The sequence below is a fragment of the Dermacentor albipictus genome, chromosome 2 (genome assembly GCF_038994185.2).
Source record: "Dermacentor albipictus isolate Rhodes 1998 colony chromosome 2, USDA_Dalb.pri_finalv2, whole genome shotgun sequence".
Taxonomy (NCBI): Eukaryota; Metazoa; Arthropoda; class Arachnida; order Ixodida; family Ixodidae; genus Dermacentor; species Dermacentor albipictus.
The window spans coordinates 80,766,418-80,781,767 of NC_091822.1; the positions used below are offsets into that span (position 1 = coordinate 80,766,418).

Genomic DNA, 15,350 nt, shown 5'->3' on the forward strand with positions numbered 1-15,350 from the left:
CAAGGGGTGCAAGACGCGCACCTCCCGCTCTCCACCTCTCCGTGCTGCAGCTGCGAGGCGTTCAAAGAAGCGACCTTTGCGCTGGAACCCGCCGCCTTCCTCCAGCCCCTTCGACATGGTGACGGGACGAATTCGGTGTGGGGACAATGATTCCAGAGTTCCTCAACGCGGGGCTGATTTGACACGCCTGGAGAAGCTACCGCGGGAAGACTTATTTTTGTGCTTCTCACGGTTTGGAGTGGCTCGGAACAATGAGCGACGCGCGATCGACAACGTCGATTTTCCGGAACGGCACCACCTTCAACGCCGTCGCTTGGGCTTCGGAATGTGTGTGCCTTTGTGTCTGTAAACTGGTCTTCAGAGCAGCTGCGAGATGGTGATGTGTAAACGAACAGCCGCCGCGTCGTGGACGGGCGGATCGAGTGTATCCGCCGCGTCGTGGACGGGCGGATCGAGTGTATAAAAACTGTGGTTGTGCGATTGTTGGGTGCACTTCTCTTGAGCAGTCATGTTAGACTGGTTCACTTCTCTCATGCAGTCCTGTTGGACTAATACTAGTTTTCTCAAACAGTCATGTTAGACTGAGTTATTTTTCTGTAAATAAACCCCTTTTTCCTCGTTCTCGATGAGAAGCAGTTCTTCACTTCATCAACGATCTCAGCGTAATTAAGTTGGACGACGGCATGGGCCAGCTACCTTCGAATTCATGCCGTACTCCAATCTTGGCAAAGGACCACGGACGAAGGGATTGAGCCCCCAATCCTGACAGCAGACACACGCTGTGTTCTTCTACAACCTGTTTTATCCATGCTACTTCTCCGGTGAAGTCCTCTACCATCACGTAAGACGGATGGACAATGTCCAGCGTGGCGGCACTGTCTCTTAGCACTCGGCATGGTTTTCCATTAACTTGCAGGTCGTGGAGATATGGACTTAAAAGTTCCATATTCTCATCCTTTTCCTCCACGTAGGAAAAAACTACGCTTGGCTTCTCGCAGTTTACAGCTATATGTCCCAGTTTGTGGCATTTGTAACAGCGAATTGGTCTGACAGATTCGAATTTTCTTTTCTGTTCTTTTTGTGCGGTTTCTCCGTTAACTTTCTCCTCGCTCTTTTCTGCGGGCTTTTCCGCCATGTCTACAGGCTCGGATCGTCTAGCTTGCGCACCCTTTTTGAACGGAAATGGCTTCCGCGGTCCATTTCGACCGTCCCAGTTTCCCTCCTCGGCGTTCAACTTTCTACGGGTTGCGTACTCTTCGGCTAATTCAGCCGCCCTTTCCACAGTGTTTACATTACCTCTATCTTGCACCCACAGTTTCACAGCTTGGGGAATGGTTTTGTAAAACTGCTCTAGACACATGCATTCAATGATCATGTCTCTGCTGTCGTACGCTTCCGCGCTTTTAAGCCACTCGACTAGGTTGGCCTTTAAGCTATATGCAAACTCCGGATAGCCCTCGCTATCTTTCTTGCCTGTGCTCCTAAACCTTTGCCGAAAAGCTTCGGCTGAAAGGCGGTATTTCTTCAGGAGACTAGCCTTAACTTTCGCATAATCATATGCATCCTGCACACTCAATCTGGCGATTACTTCCGCCGCCTCACACGGCAACATAGACAGCAACCGCTGTGGCCATGTACTCGGACCGAAGTTCATCTTTTCGCAAGTCCTTTCAAAATTGCTTAGGAACAAGCCTATGTCGGTCCCGACCTCATATGGCTTTAATAGCCTGTCCATGCGGTACGATTCTGCCTCACTTGATCGACCCAGAGCTCCTTCACTTCCTTGAGACAACTCCAAACGTCTGTTTTCAAGTTCAAGTTGCATTTTTGTTATCTCGCGATCTTTATCGCGTTCCTCTCTCTCTCTATCCCGTTCCTCTCTCTCTCGTTTTTCTCTGTCCCGTTCTTCTCTTTCTTTTTCCCGTTTCTCTCTCTTTTTGAGAAGTTCCAATCCCATTTCAATATCTTGCTCACTGGCCTGATTGGAAATTAGCTCCAATAATTCCGATTTGAGCATTTCCTTGCGTACATTTAGGCCCAGTTCCTCACCAACAATCAACAACTCGTCTCTCAGCAATGTCCTTAACTCCATGACTGCTGCTTTACTGCCTTGATTCTGCTCTCTAAATCTAGCTAGGAAAACACAACCTAGCTAACACACAACAATCTAGCTTCCCTACTGTTCTAAACAGAACAACCACAAAATGAAGCCTAGAGAGTCAAAGCAAAAACCAAGCACTCACCGCAGATACAGCACCATGTCGCAAAGTCCATCCTACCGCTGTCAGCCAGTTGTCAGGATTGGGGGCTCAATCCCTTCGTCCGTGGTCCTTTGCCAAGATTGGAGTACGGCATGAATTCGAAGGTAGCTGGCCCATGCCGTCGTCCAACTTATTTACGCTGAGATCGTTGATGAAGTGAAGAACTGCTTCTCATCGAGAACGAGGAAAAAGGGGTTTATTTACAGAAATTAACTCAGTCTAACATGACTGCTTGAGAAAAATAGTATTAGTCCAACAGGACTGCATGAGAGAAGTGAACCAGTCTAACATGACTGCTCAAGAGAAGTGCGTCCAACAATCGCACAACCACAGTTTTTATACACTCGATCCGCCCGTCCACGACGCGGCGGCTGTTCGTTTACACATCACCAACTCGCAGCTGCTCTGAAGACCAGTTTACAGACACAAAGGCACACACATTCCGAAGCCCAAGCGACGGTGTTGAAGGTGGTGCCGTTCCGGAAAATCGACGTTGTCGATCGCGCGTCGCTCATTGTTCCGAGCCACTCCAAACCTTGAGAAGCACAAAAATAAGTCTTCCCGCGGTAGCTTCTCCAGGCGTGTCAAATCAGCCCCGCGTTGAGGAACTCTGGAATCATTGTCCACACACCGAATTCGTCCCGTCACCATGTCGAAGGGGCTGGAGGAAGGCGGCGGGTTCCAGCGCAAAGGTCGCTTCTTTGAACGCCTCGCAGCTGCAGCACGGAGAGGTGCAGGTGCGCGTCTTGCACCCCTTGTCGTAATCAGGTGGCAAGGTGGCAGTCTTGTTGTGCAACCCGCCGTTCTTTACAGTGGCGACGCCTTGTAACGGGCTAAGGGAGGTCTGGCGTTTGTGAAGCCCGCCATATGCGGAGCACGCGCGTGCTCTGCATATGTGCCGCTATTGTTAGTCGCGTGCGCTGCACTGGCTGTTCACTGCACAGCGAAAGGGGCTCCGTCACTCCGGCGCAACGGTGCCTATTGTTTCTGGCGCACTGCGTCGAAAAGCGCGTGCAGGTGCGCGCACTGATGTTTTCGAAACGGTCTGCTGCGAGCGACATCGCCTTGTTTACGTCGTGCAGCGTCTATCGGCAGGGGCATTCCACCTGTGGGATGTAATCGCTTATATTTCCGGCGCCGCCACCTTCTTTTTTTTCTGTGTTTCTCCGCTTACGTAGCCACTGTCTAGCGTGCGCTTGTGTGAGATCGCTTGTCGCTATAGGGTGTACAGCGTCCGTCTGATCACAGAGGCACGGCCACCGTGAGCTGTTATCCTCTGCTGCTTGGCGAAAGCGATCCGCGTGTCAGCATTGTCCCTGCATGCCGCGGTTTGTGTGCCTGAGCGCGCGTTCCCCCTCGCCGCTTGTAGTTTACGGAAGTTGGGCGTCGCATTGTTTTCCGCGCTGCGTGTTGTCGTGCGAGCGCTCTAGCTGAGAGAAAGAGATTTGCGGCACGGGTCAGAGTATAACGTATGGGACATCGGGGAGACGTAACTTGGCTTTTGCGGTCTTGCTGGCGTACTTCCTGTTTTATGCTAGATGACAGTTATACTCGCGGACAACTTTCTTCGGCTACGAAGGGAGCGATACGGGCTCTTGGCTGCTGCTGCACGTGTGTTACCACGCCAAGTAGTTTGGCAGCGTTTGACAGTGCTTTTGGCTGCTCGGAACAGACGCTACACTGAACCGACGCAGCTTCCACACGCAGCGGTTTCGCCTTTGCCCAGACGCGGAAAGGAAAACCCGCAAAATAAGTAAACTATAACGCTCGGTGGTGTGTTCTGTCTTATTTAACTGTTGCTAATGAGGTCTGTATGTTTTCTCTTCCCCGGCTTAACTGAACGTAGATTAAAACGCGGGACTCTTTTCAGAAGAGCTCTCGCTTGTGTGCGCTTTGCCTCCGTAGCTCTCCCCTCATAGCCACAGAAAGTAGTGCGCAAATATATATATATATATATATATATATATATATATATATATATATATATATATATATATGTTCGTGAACTACTTTCATTTCTTTCCGCTTTCCCAGCCGGCTTACGTCGCTTGTCTGTCCTGAAGGCCGTGAAGAATAAGCTTACGATGCGAGGTATTTATCCCTCTCCATACAGCCCACTCCCGCCCTGATCCCTTCGGTGGTATGTGTTTGGGTGCCCGTGATGTGCCGCGATGTTACACGTATTTAGACGTATACGTAGAGGAAAACACGGGCGCTTTTCGCCATTGATCATCTTGGGCATTTCCAGGTCCTGCCGAAGTGTTCTGCAGCATCCGTTCGGTTTATGCGTCCGTCTGTAGCGGGAGGGGCATGATGCCTGAAGCGCGAAGCTTATGCGCGTAAAAACGACGCGACCCATCCCTGCGACAACAGGTAGCTACAAGGCGTCCTTCAAATTTCCCTCGGGTTTCGGCACATCCGAACAGTCCCGTAGCTAGGAGCCGTTATTTCCGTCGTTTTGCGACGCACGTTTGCATCCTTGTATAGTCACCAGAACGCGTGCTGCATGTATACCGTTGCAGCGGGCGTCTCTGTCCCACTTAGACGAACTCTGCCGCCCTGTGGAAATGACAGGCGAGCCTTGTCGATCGCGCCGCCTGCGTGCTAATCGTCTTCCGCGCGACCTCGCTCTTCTCGGTAGTCGTAGTAGTAGCGTCGGCCGTGACCGCAGTTTCCGCTGCCGCTCCCTGGAACGCTGCTCCGTTAGGAAGCGCGGTGCACCCGTCGAGAGAGCGAGAGAGGTTCCTCTCAGTGGGCACGGAACGGCGGTGGGTGCGCAGCGCTGGCCTGCCTCCTCTCCCTGCAGCATTGTGTTCGGCATCGCTGCCCTGCCGAAGCCGTCGTCGTCATTCGGGCGCGTCGTCATGGCCGTGCCGACTTCCTCACGCCGTACATATGGCGTGTACGGCGCCGGCGGTGACTGCCGCCCGCCATCATCGGGGCAGCAAAATCTTGGGGAGGGGGGAAAGGGGGATGCAGGAGCGGTCAGGCCCAAACGGTGCAAAACAATGCGTGCTGGCAAACTGGTGCGTGTCGAACCGATCGGGGCCAGCGGGGCTGTCCGCTTCGCTCCCGTCGCATTCGGCATCCTCTGCTGCCGCACACGCACATAACGGCGCGTGGTCGGCGGTCCTGTTAGGGAGGGAGGAATCGGAGTACCACCGCGTGCGTGATCTTGCCACCATCGCTGCCGTTTTTATGCATTTATTTCGCTCTCCTTTTTCTTTCTCTTTCGACGTTGCTTTGGCTTGTTGTTCGCTTACAGCGTCGCGTTCTCACCTTCCTGATCGCTGGATTCTTTCGTTCGTGTATTGTTCAGCGTGGCAGCAAATTGGAGAAGCATCGCGGGCGGCAATCGAAGCGCGTCTTTTGTGTCACGTCCTTCTCCCTGTCTCTAGCTTGTCGGACGCGTTTCGCGTGTCCGCATCACTGAGGCATTGGTCAAGGGTAACGCGTGGAACGAGGAGAGACGGACCTAACGAGGCTGCAGGGGGAAACCAGCCGACCTGGATTTCGTTTTCCTCTTTTGCAGTGGCGAGAGCTTGGATTCCAGAGCGGAGCAGGCTTTGCGCAGGAGCCTCTCTGTTCGTGGGAGTGCGCATTGAAGCTGTGCGCGCTATACGTGCACGAGTCGTTGGCCGGACTCGGGCCCTCTCGTGTGCCGTCCGCGTAGTCACTCTCGTGTCGCTCAGCGAGAACATAAGACATACGTATACGTTAATAGCCCTGTTTACCGGTACGATCGAACATTGTCGTAGTTGAATGTAAACACACGTACATATGAAGAAGGCGTAATTCTTTCGAATAGAAGCGTTTGTTTCAATTGAAGCCCCCGTAGTTTGAGGACAGCGATGTGAGGCGACTTCTACGGGCGCCCACATGACTTTATAAAGCTTAACAAGACTGAATACTGAGCAAGTTGTTAAAAATGAATGGTGGAAAGAAAAAAGAACGGCGCAAGAAATTAAGACAGAGATACGGGAACGAACCTAATGTCGTGTCGTTCAGTTCGTTCTCTTGTCAGTGTTAATTTTGTGCGCCTTTTGCACAACGAATGTGTGAGTCAGTGTCGCACTTGCGTAAATTAGTATTGTATACGCCCCCCCCCCCCCCTCTATCCCCGCCTCTTTTGTTTTTAATTGGCTTCTGCTCGCTCATTCAGGGCGGCGTGCAGCCTGTCTACCGTATACGTAATTTCGAATCCCCGCACTCTATGGCTGTAGCTCACGATCGCCTCGCGCGTTCAATACAGTACCGTGCCTGCGTGTTTATTATGCACCGGAAACTTCGGCCAAGGTCCTTTGCGCGATTAGTAATCGTTTGAATTCGCATAGCACACGATAGGTCATCTCTTTGATTGTGCACTGCTGTCGTGCAGTGGCTGATATAGCTGCGGCATCCTGTCATATCCTCGTCGCCGTTACTGAATTGTTCGCGGGCAAACAGATCGGCTTCCCAAAAAAACGGTAGCGAACTTGGCGCCCGACTGAAAAGAGAGAGAGAGTCATGTGAAAATGACCTTTTCCTCCGCGAATGCCCACGGCGGTCGTTGCGCGCTCTGCCATCAATTTCGCCCGATATGCGTTTCGGGGCCGAAAATAGCCGGCCCATAAACGTCTCTTAGCCCGCGCACTCGAGAGCCATTAATTTGCCCGTTTGTCCTTTGCGCGCGGATCTTTCACTCTTCCCTCCTCCTAACACGTTTTCTCTCTTCTTTGACTGCGCAGAAACCGGAGCTGCCGGTGGCCATCAAGAGCATCACCAAGAAGAACCTGGCAAAGTCTCAGAATCTCCTCGGCAAGGAAATCAAAATTCTCAAGGCAAGTGCTGCCGCTCTTACATGTACTCTTTACCAATAGGCGAGCGGCGCTGTCTGTGCGCCGCCACGATATATTTATGTTGTAATCATTATTATTGTTATTCTTCTTTTATTTTGTCGCTCTGGCTCCGCGGCGGCCTCGTGCTTAGCGTTACCATGCGCTGTCGTACGTGCATTCTCGTTTCGCCTAGTGAGTACACCCAGTGTTCTAGCTGTTTTTTTCCCAGCGTTAGTTCTTTATTTTTATTTTCTGTCTCACTCTCTTACCTGGCGTTCGATCGGCTACTTTGTTGCCTTCGCGGGGGGAATCTCCTTGAAGCGCGCGCCTTTTCGCGATGTCTCGCTTTTTGCCGCTGATCTCGCCGCCCTCCACACCTGACGCGATGAAGCATTTGTCCGCTCAAACCGGTACAGGTAAACGCTACGGAAATATTCCTGTTGCAATGCTTAGACATTTTCTTACATCGTAGATTTATCAAAACTATACAATGGAATTTCCAATAAATGAATTGTATTCATTGAAGCTTGTCGTTCCGAGTCTTTTTTTTTTTTTTTTCGTCGCCCAAGTTTCGATCTCAAATCAATCTCTGTCATGCATGGCCTTCCGGATATAACCTGAGGAACTGGTCGCGGGGCCTCTCTCCGAAAAGAACAGTTTAAACATAGTCTTTCAGAAGAGCTTGGTTAAGTACTTCCGGTTGAAAAGGCATTAACTGCGGTCATTTCGAACGGTCTTGCTTTTTTTCTCTGTTGAATTTTTTCCCTGCAGTCTTGAATACCAATTTTTGTAATGCAGATCTGGCCACAACCAAGCATCAATTAGATAATTTGGAATATTGAATTCGAATAAACTAACAATGCTATTAGGTTCTTGTTCAGTATTTTGCATATTCACACATCCCTGCTGAATATAGCGGTGCCGCGACAAATGCTAAGGCCGCGTCCGAACGGCGTGCACATTCGCAGTTCGAATCCAGCACAATGAGGACGCGACTTCGCGCTTTTATTATGCAGAATTCCACTGTAAACCATTCACGCAGTCGTAGGCTGCATGCGATGTTAGCCCCAGTCTGGGGAGCCCTCTCGCAGAGCGTCCTCGCGTGCGTAACACAACACTGGTATATGCTGGTACAAAACACGAACGCAGTTTTTACAGTGAAAGCTGTATAGCTCTACCTGCGAGTAGGAGCTCACGTGTGTGTAGGCAAAACTCGGGAGGCGCGCGCTGCTGGGTTCCTTGCAGCGCCAGCAGATGGCGCTCGGATCTGCGGCATCGGCGGCGTCGGCCGTGCGGGGGGGACAGAAAACAATACAAATACAAATAAAAATGCCTTTATTTCCATAAACGTACAATTTATGGGGGATTTAAGGAAAAAGTTGCTCGCAGCAACTTGACGGGCCTTAAACCCGGTCTGAGGGCAGCAGCAGAAGGCACAGGCACTGATTTAGAACAGACAAAACAATACATAAGCGAAAAAAAAAAAAAGACTATGACAACTTGGCTTAGACAGTATGCCAGCAAACAGAAGTGCAATGGAGAAAAGAAAGAAAAAAAAAAGAAAAACGTTACAAATCATAAAAACTACGCGAAATCCACAGTGTACAGTATTGTACAAAAGAAGCAGCAATAGAACAAGGTAATCGTTTTAGGAAAGAATAAGACATGATTTGACAAAGGCTAATATCAAATTGAGATGTGTGACGACAGTCTACTTCAGAAAACAGTCACAAACAACCCATTAAATCGTCTTCAAAATGTCACTGAAATGCTCATATAAATGCGATACAGGACAGGAGGTGACATCTATGTTATTACATTTAAGCGTGTTTAATAGGCGTGGTAAGCGGTGGTACAACATTTGAAGAGAATAGTTAGTGCGAGGGTGCGGCACATACCAGTGTTCAGGTGACCGTGTAGTGTATTCTGTTCTGTTTCTAGTTAGCTGTGCTAACGATGTGATGTATGGCTGGCTTTGTTTTGCTTCTTTACGATAGGCTAGTAACAGCCTCAACAAGAGCCAGAAAGCTCGCCTTCGCGCATAGCGTTCGCCACAAGCGTTTCCCTGTGAAGATTACTGTTCCGTAAGCTCCCGTCGGCAACTGCGTGACGTAACAAGGAGTGGCGTAACTACGCTTTCGCATGTAAAAGGAGAACCCGCCTAGCAACTGATTTGTGTTGAGGCATTGCTGGGGGAAGGCCGCGTATAGTGAGCACTCCTTAAAGGGACCCTGAAACGATTTTGGCGATTTTCTACAAACGTACTGAGCCGTTAGAGTAGGTTCTTCTGATCATTAATTGATGCATCTAAGTGCTCTGCGTAAAGCGTGTAATTTATTATAAGGTTTTAAAAATACACATCGCTGCCGATCGCAGCGCACTGCTCGGCGGAATTTTAAGCCGCCCCTACCCATATGATGCAAATAACCCATATTACGTCACATGGGCGAGCTATCTGATTGGCTGAACAGGGCGCGTGGTCGATAATTTTTTCAACTTTATGGTGAACAAATGATGCTCGTACTAGTTGGAATGTTAGTTACTTTGTTTTTGTAAAAAGAAAATAACTTAAAGAGAATACACAAGAATAGTTTTTTAGTACACTTCAGCACTTCCGGCACACAGCAAGTGTCGTCTGCTTGTGTTACAACGTACTCCATTTTGACGAGAGCTCCGCGGTCAGAGTCGGTCTCAGTCTTTTCGCGAGCACTATGATTCGACTTTGTTGCCTTGTGGACTGCAAACCTAGCGACCTGCAAACCGCGAGTCCAGTATTAGGGCAAACGAAAGCGCAAGGGGACAGGGTCTGGCCGCTCGACTGTGCCGGGATGAGCCACGAGATGAGCAGAAGGGCAAATGTGAACGGTCTGCACAGTGCAGCCACCTGGTGGCACAGAGCTCAACCATACACAGTAGCAGCAACGAAGTGTATTCTTTGCTGCGGGTGTGTATTTTTCGCAGGAGTGTAATCATCAACACGTTGATTTATAAATGTTTAAAATGCTTTACACTTGGTTAGAGCAATATTAGCGCTTTGTTTGACTGGTTAAGCGCTGCGCCAGCAAGTGTCTGGACCGTGCAGACCGATCAGGCTGCTCACGTACGTCTACGCTAAAGTTCCTTCATCAGCTTGAGTTTATGCCTCCAGTCATTTGCCGAAATGACCAGCTTGCCTGTTTTTAGCGGAGTACCGGACACGTTCGGCGCTACGACAGAATGCTCGCAACGCACGCTGCTTCGATAGCTCTCGGTCGACGGCCAAGCGGCTAGCGGAGAGGTCGCGCGCGGGAGGGGGCGTGGTCCTAAACAACCGGAAGTGAGCGATGTGACGTCGCATCGTGACGCTGAACCAGTGAAGGCGGAGCTTAGCGCCGCTCGCTCGGCGAGCGAGTTGAGGAGGAAAAGCATAGCTAGGGAGGAGGGTAACGTCTAATCGCTTGCAGCTCCATTAATACGTAACGCTTCACTTAAATTGTGGTGCGAATGTTCTACTTAAGCTGTACCCTACGCGCCTACAAAATTTGTCCGAACCGTTTCAGGGGCCCTTTAAGAGCAGCGTGCAGACGAGGCGCAGCGAAAGTGTAGTTAAGTGCATTTCTCTCTGGTCCTCTCCTTGTAGTAGGGTTGACTGTTGGGCTAGTTGGTCGTCCATAATTTGAAGTAGAAGCTTAGCGCAAATAAAACCACGAACACAAGGGAGACAGACAAGGACAAGCGCTACTCACAACTGTTTATTGGAAAGGAAGTTGTAGGTGCACGAAGTAGCGGCGCAAGCCAAGTCGCAGGCCTGCGAAACGCCTTAGGTTAATAATTAGGTAAAGTGCGTGTGAATGTAGTCATGGGAATAATTTCACGCTATACGTCGCAATGGGTAATCGTTCTAGTCGTTTACAGCTTCGCTGTTCGACCACGTTTTCACAGCGTGGACTGGAGACCAGATTCTCTCTCTTTTTTTTTTTTCACGCTCACGCGGCGGCAGAATTCCCAGCCCACAACGGCGCTCTTTGTTGGCCGGCAGCCAATTGCGGGCGCGGAGATCGCGAGCGCGAATACGCGCTCTGGAGCGCCGAAGCAGCTGTTAAATTAGCGACAGCTGGGACCACGTTTTGTGCTGTGCAACTTCATTTTCCCATTCTTCCGCGTTTCGTCATTGATCCTGACGTCGACGCGTTATCTCTGGGATCGGCCGCTCGGTGTGACGGACTACGATAAGAAAATAAAAATGCTAATTGACGTAGATCGTTACGGAACGCATTTTGCTGTGTAGGCGCCGTGCCGTCGCGGAGCGTGTGCACACGTGCACGTCCCGTGCGTGCACCCAGCGGGGCACACGCGCGAAAAGAGTGGCGCTATGACTAAGCGTCGTCTCCTTATCTGCAGGCTGCGAATGAGCGCGCTACGCTCGTTATGTAACGACGACATTGTGTCAGTGCAGCGCGCGTTGGCTGCCTCTCTCTCTCTCTCTCTTATCTCCCTCTCCCGCGTCGTGCGCGTTGCTCCGTTTGATTGTCCCTGCTTCTCGGAATGTGTTTCACGCTCGCTTGGCCCCGCGCCAGGCTTCGCGCGGGCCGTCGAGCCGCTGTTGGGTGCAGCGTTTCGGGCCCCTTCCCGTCCGAGAGCGTGGACCGTCGTGCCTACATTCTGTAGATGTTTGTGCTGGTAAAATCTGCGTGCCAACTGCGGTGGGAAAGGAAACAGGAAAAGAAAAGAATTGGCAAAATGTTCAGCCTCGACTTGCACGGCACAACTGTCACGACTATACTAGCCGTCTCAACTGCGAGCGCACTTAAGGCGTACAGCTATAAATGAGAACAGTGAAATCCTACTTACGATACGCGACCGAAGAGGCAAGACGCATAAATATATAGACTGGGTATTCCGTCTGTGTAATACTTCACAGCAGAGGAAAGGATGGTTGAGGTCCATAACCCTCAATTGTGGAAGCGCTTGCTCCTGAAAAGACGTTTTTACTCGGGAGTGTCTTGCTCCAGCATGACAAGAAATAGACACGTATAGCGACTGTTTCAGTAGTGTACACTTTGAAGTTCCCGCACCAGAACGCCGGGACTTCGTGGATTTCGATAGCGTCCACGCAGTTTTAGTCACTTCTTTTTATCGTTTAGGTGGAACTACACTGCATTGTAGAGCTGCCAACGACTTGTCGTGGCCACCTCCATAGCTAGCTGGAGACGTATTGTGAGACGATCACTTTCGGCGATACTGTCGCCTCGACCATAAGGCGCACGCTGATTGGCTGGTTGAGCACTGCGTCACGGGACAGTATTGCCGAAAGTGATCGACCCACAGTACGTCCCCCTGGGGTTCGATTTTTCGCTGAAAAGTTCGCCCGGAAGGCGTTGCGCGCACCCGTAGACGAGCTCAGCTGCGCTGCAGCCAGTGTCAGATCTCAAAGCGGCTCATATGCCGAGCAGCGCGAGATATGGAGCGTCATGCCGGGCTGACGGATCGGGTGCTGGCGATGCAGGCGCTATGTGTACCAATACATTGCCGGTGGGGTGGGTAGGCAGGCAGCCGTTCGAATCGTTGTGGCACCGAGCAGCTGGGTTTCGGGGAAGAAGAGTGCAAATTCAGACTGCCGACCGCGGTTGGTCGTTACATGGTTGAAGGCACGCCGAATCCGAAAGTCCAGTGTAGCGTGAACGCATGAGCAGTGGTATCAGGAGTGATGTACGTGGCAGGGAAATAGTCTCTGGCCAGCCGGTAAAACGATTCTTTTTTAATGAACATTTTGCGATCTTGCTCGTGCGCATTCTGCGCCACCGCACTTCTTTTTGTTATCTTCAGTCACATAGCGGTGGCCATGTACAGACTCAAACCTGGCGAGATTCCGAAGTCATCTTCCGGCGAGACGTGTCAATGCGAGAGCAATTATTTTGAGGCCCCCGTCGTCACACTTACGCACCCGGCGGTGACTTGTTGACGCATAATGAAAAAGGAGAGGGGTTTGTCAAATCTAGCAGATTTGTGAGGAACACACCTAAAATTGTGTAACGTGCGTAACTTATACAGGATAATCAAAACATGCTTGAGCAATGTGTAGCTTCGATAAGTGACAAGATGTTGGTGTTCGGAAGAGCTTTTTTTCCGGTGCTAGGGCCGCAGTTAAGCTATGTGCTTATAGGAATCTTGTTCTCCGATTCCATTCGTATTCAGAGCAGGAACTGTGTAAAAATATAATGGTAGAAAACGCGACCTATTAAGAAAACAAAAAAAAACGAAATATATAGGAAAGATGTGCCGATTCCGTTTCGTAAAAGCTGCAACTGCAGTCTAAAAACGCAAATGTCCATCGCAGAGCAGGACCCAGAACTCTTGGAGCCCTGAGTGACCTGTCCAGTCGTGACGTTCAACGCAACGTTGGTCGCGCTAGTCGTCGCTGTACTTTGTCGTGGACCCTGCAAAGCGCACGAATGCGAAGGGAGTACGGAACCCGCTATAGCAAGTCGTTGTCGTGGTTCTCGCGATGACGTTCACTCTTGCGTGGTATAGCTATATTTTCTGCAACGACACATGTCACTCCCTTTCTCTCTTCCCACCACTTCACCATGTCACATGGCAGCGCGGCTATAATGGGGTCCTGTTGCTGAACTCGCGCGTTCGACCTCCGGCCGCATTTTTTAAGACGTGGAAGGCACAAACAATAAATGAAGGTTCACGTTCAAGATCCCCCTCCACTACGGCTATACTTCATAGCCCCGTTGTTGCTTTGAGACGCTAAACCTCACCCATAAGTAAATCCCCCCCCCCCCCTCGTATCTCGCACTACCGTACTTATGCGCCGCTGTTGACGCGTGCTCGCAAGTCCTCGCCTCCACAGAGACGGCTACAAGCGCCATGCCGTCTTTTTCCTTTTTCCCTTCTAAACAGCGTTTCACAGCGCTACGGCAGCGCTTCAAACTCGCGAAAAACAGCTACATTCAGTGCCGCGTAGTTCTGCCGTGAAAGCGATAGTCGGACGTCATTAAACTCAGTCGAGCCGGCTCAGTTTCGTAGTGGAGCTTAGTTGCTGGCTTACACGACTTTTTTTTTTATAGTTCCGTCAGAGGGCGCCGACACAGTCGGAAATACCGCGAGGCGTGCTGCGCGCAACCTTTAAAACAAATCCGACCGACGCGCATGGCTTCTGGCGCCTTTTTCTTTTTTTTTAATATTATCCTGCGCGCACGGTTGGAGCCGGAGAGTGCCGTGGTTGCTCGTCGCCAGCCGTCCTCGCTCTTGGGCGCTTCTCCGTTCGGCAACAGCAGCGGTTTGGTGCAGCGCTGCCGCAGCCTTTGCCTCCGAGCGAGAGCGCGCGCGCGCCTGCATCGTCGACGGCGCTTATGCGACGGCGGCTGCGTCGTTACGCAACCTTGGAAGGACGACCCGAGCGCCGAAGGACAGGCGGCCCCGCTCCTTTGCTGCCGCCCGTTTTTTATTTATTTTCCGCGAGGGTTGTTACTTCCTTTTCTGGCATTCTTTTTTCTCTCTCTCACCTACCTTCGTGCTTTTGTTGCTGATTTTTTCTCATGGCGCTTTCGGTTTCTTCACACGCTCAAGAGGTCGCGGTGACACCTTGTTGCTATATGTTAAGCGGCTTCCTGCCTTTCACAACAAGAACAGTTATTCTTCGCTCGTCCTTTTGTTTTAATCGTCTCTCCTGGGTTGCTCGTTCTCGCTCGCTCACTCACTCACTTCGCCGAGCCTTGGAGCAACGCTGAACAACAATCGAAACAAAGAGAAAGAGTCGAACCGGCCGGACAAAAGCGTCTGCCTTCCCGCGATCGTCAGCGACACGCGATGTGCACGTGTGTGTGCATTTTTGTGCTACCGATGGGCAGCTCGCCATCGTTGCGGGCGTGAATCGGGAGTCCGATGTGCCCTTTGCGTGCACCTTTGACATTTGGGCCCGGCGTTCGGCCCGGCAATCTGCTGGTCGAAGCTCTTCCTTCCCCCTTTTTTTCTTTCTCTCTTTTTACTCCGACTCCGCATTTTCTCGCCGACGACCGTGCACTCCTCGGTACATTTAATTGGCTCTCTGTTGTGCACGTGTGGTTGAGTGTTTGGTGGCTGCCTCTTTCAATAAAGCCCTGCTCTGTCGGGAATTTCATTTTGCGGCTTAAAGAAGCTCTGGCAGATTGGAACTTCCTCACCAATGTGGATTTTACGGGGCATTCGTTAATAGATTCCCAGATTCCTGTAGTAAACAGATAAAAGAGCTGCGCGAGTGCTGCAGATAAGTACTGTTTGTTCGGGCACACGCGTTATTCGTGGA

General features: G+C 50.9%; 1 protein-coding gene across 1 annotated transcript in view; it reads left to right on the forward strand.

The window, feature by feature from the left end:
- The window catches only part of Atg1 (serine/threonine-protein kinase unc-51-like protein Atg1), a 186,405-nt gene that overhangs the window by 46,494 nt on the left and 124,561 nt on the right, over positions 1-15,350 (forward strand). Inside the window, exon 2 of the mRNA XM_065424417.2 lies at positions 6,989-7,081. Coding sequence (XP_065280489.1) covers positions 6,989-7,081 — 93 coding nt within the window. The remainder of the gene's footprint in view (positions 1-6,988; positions 7,082-15,350) is intronic.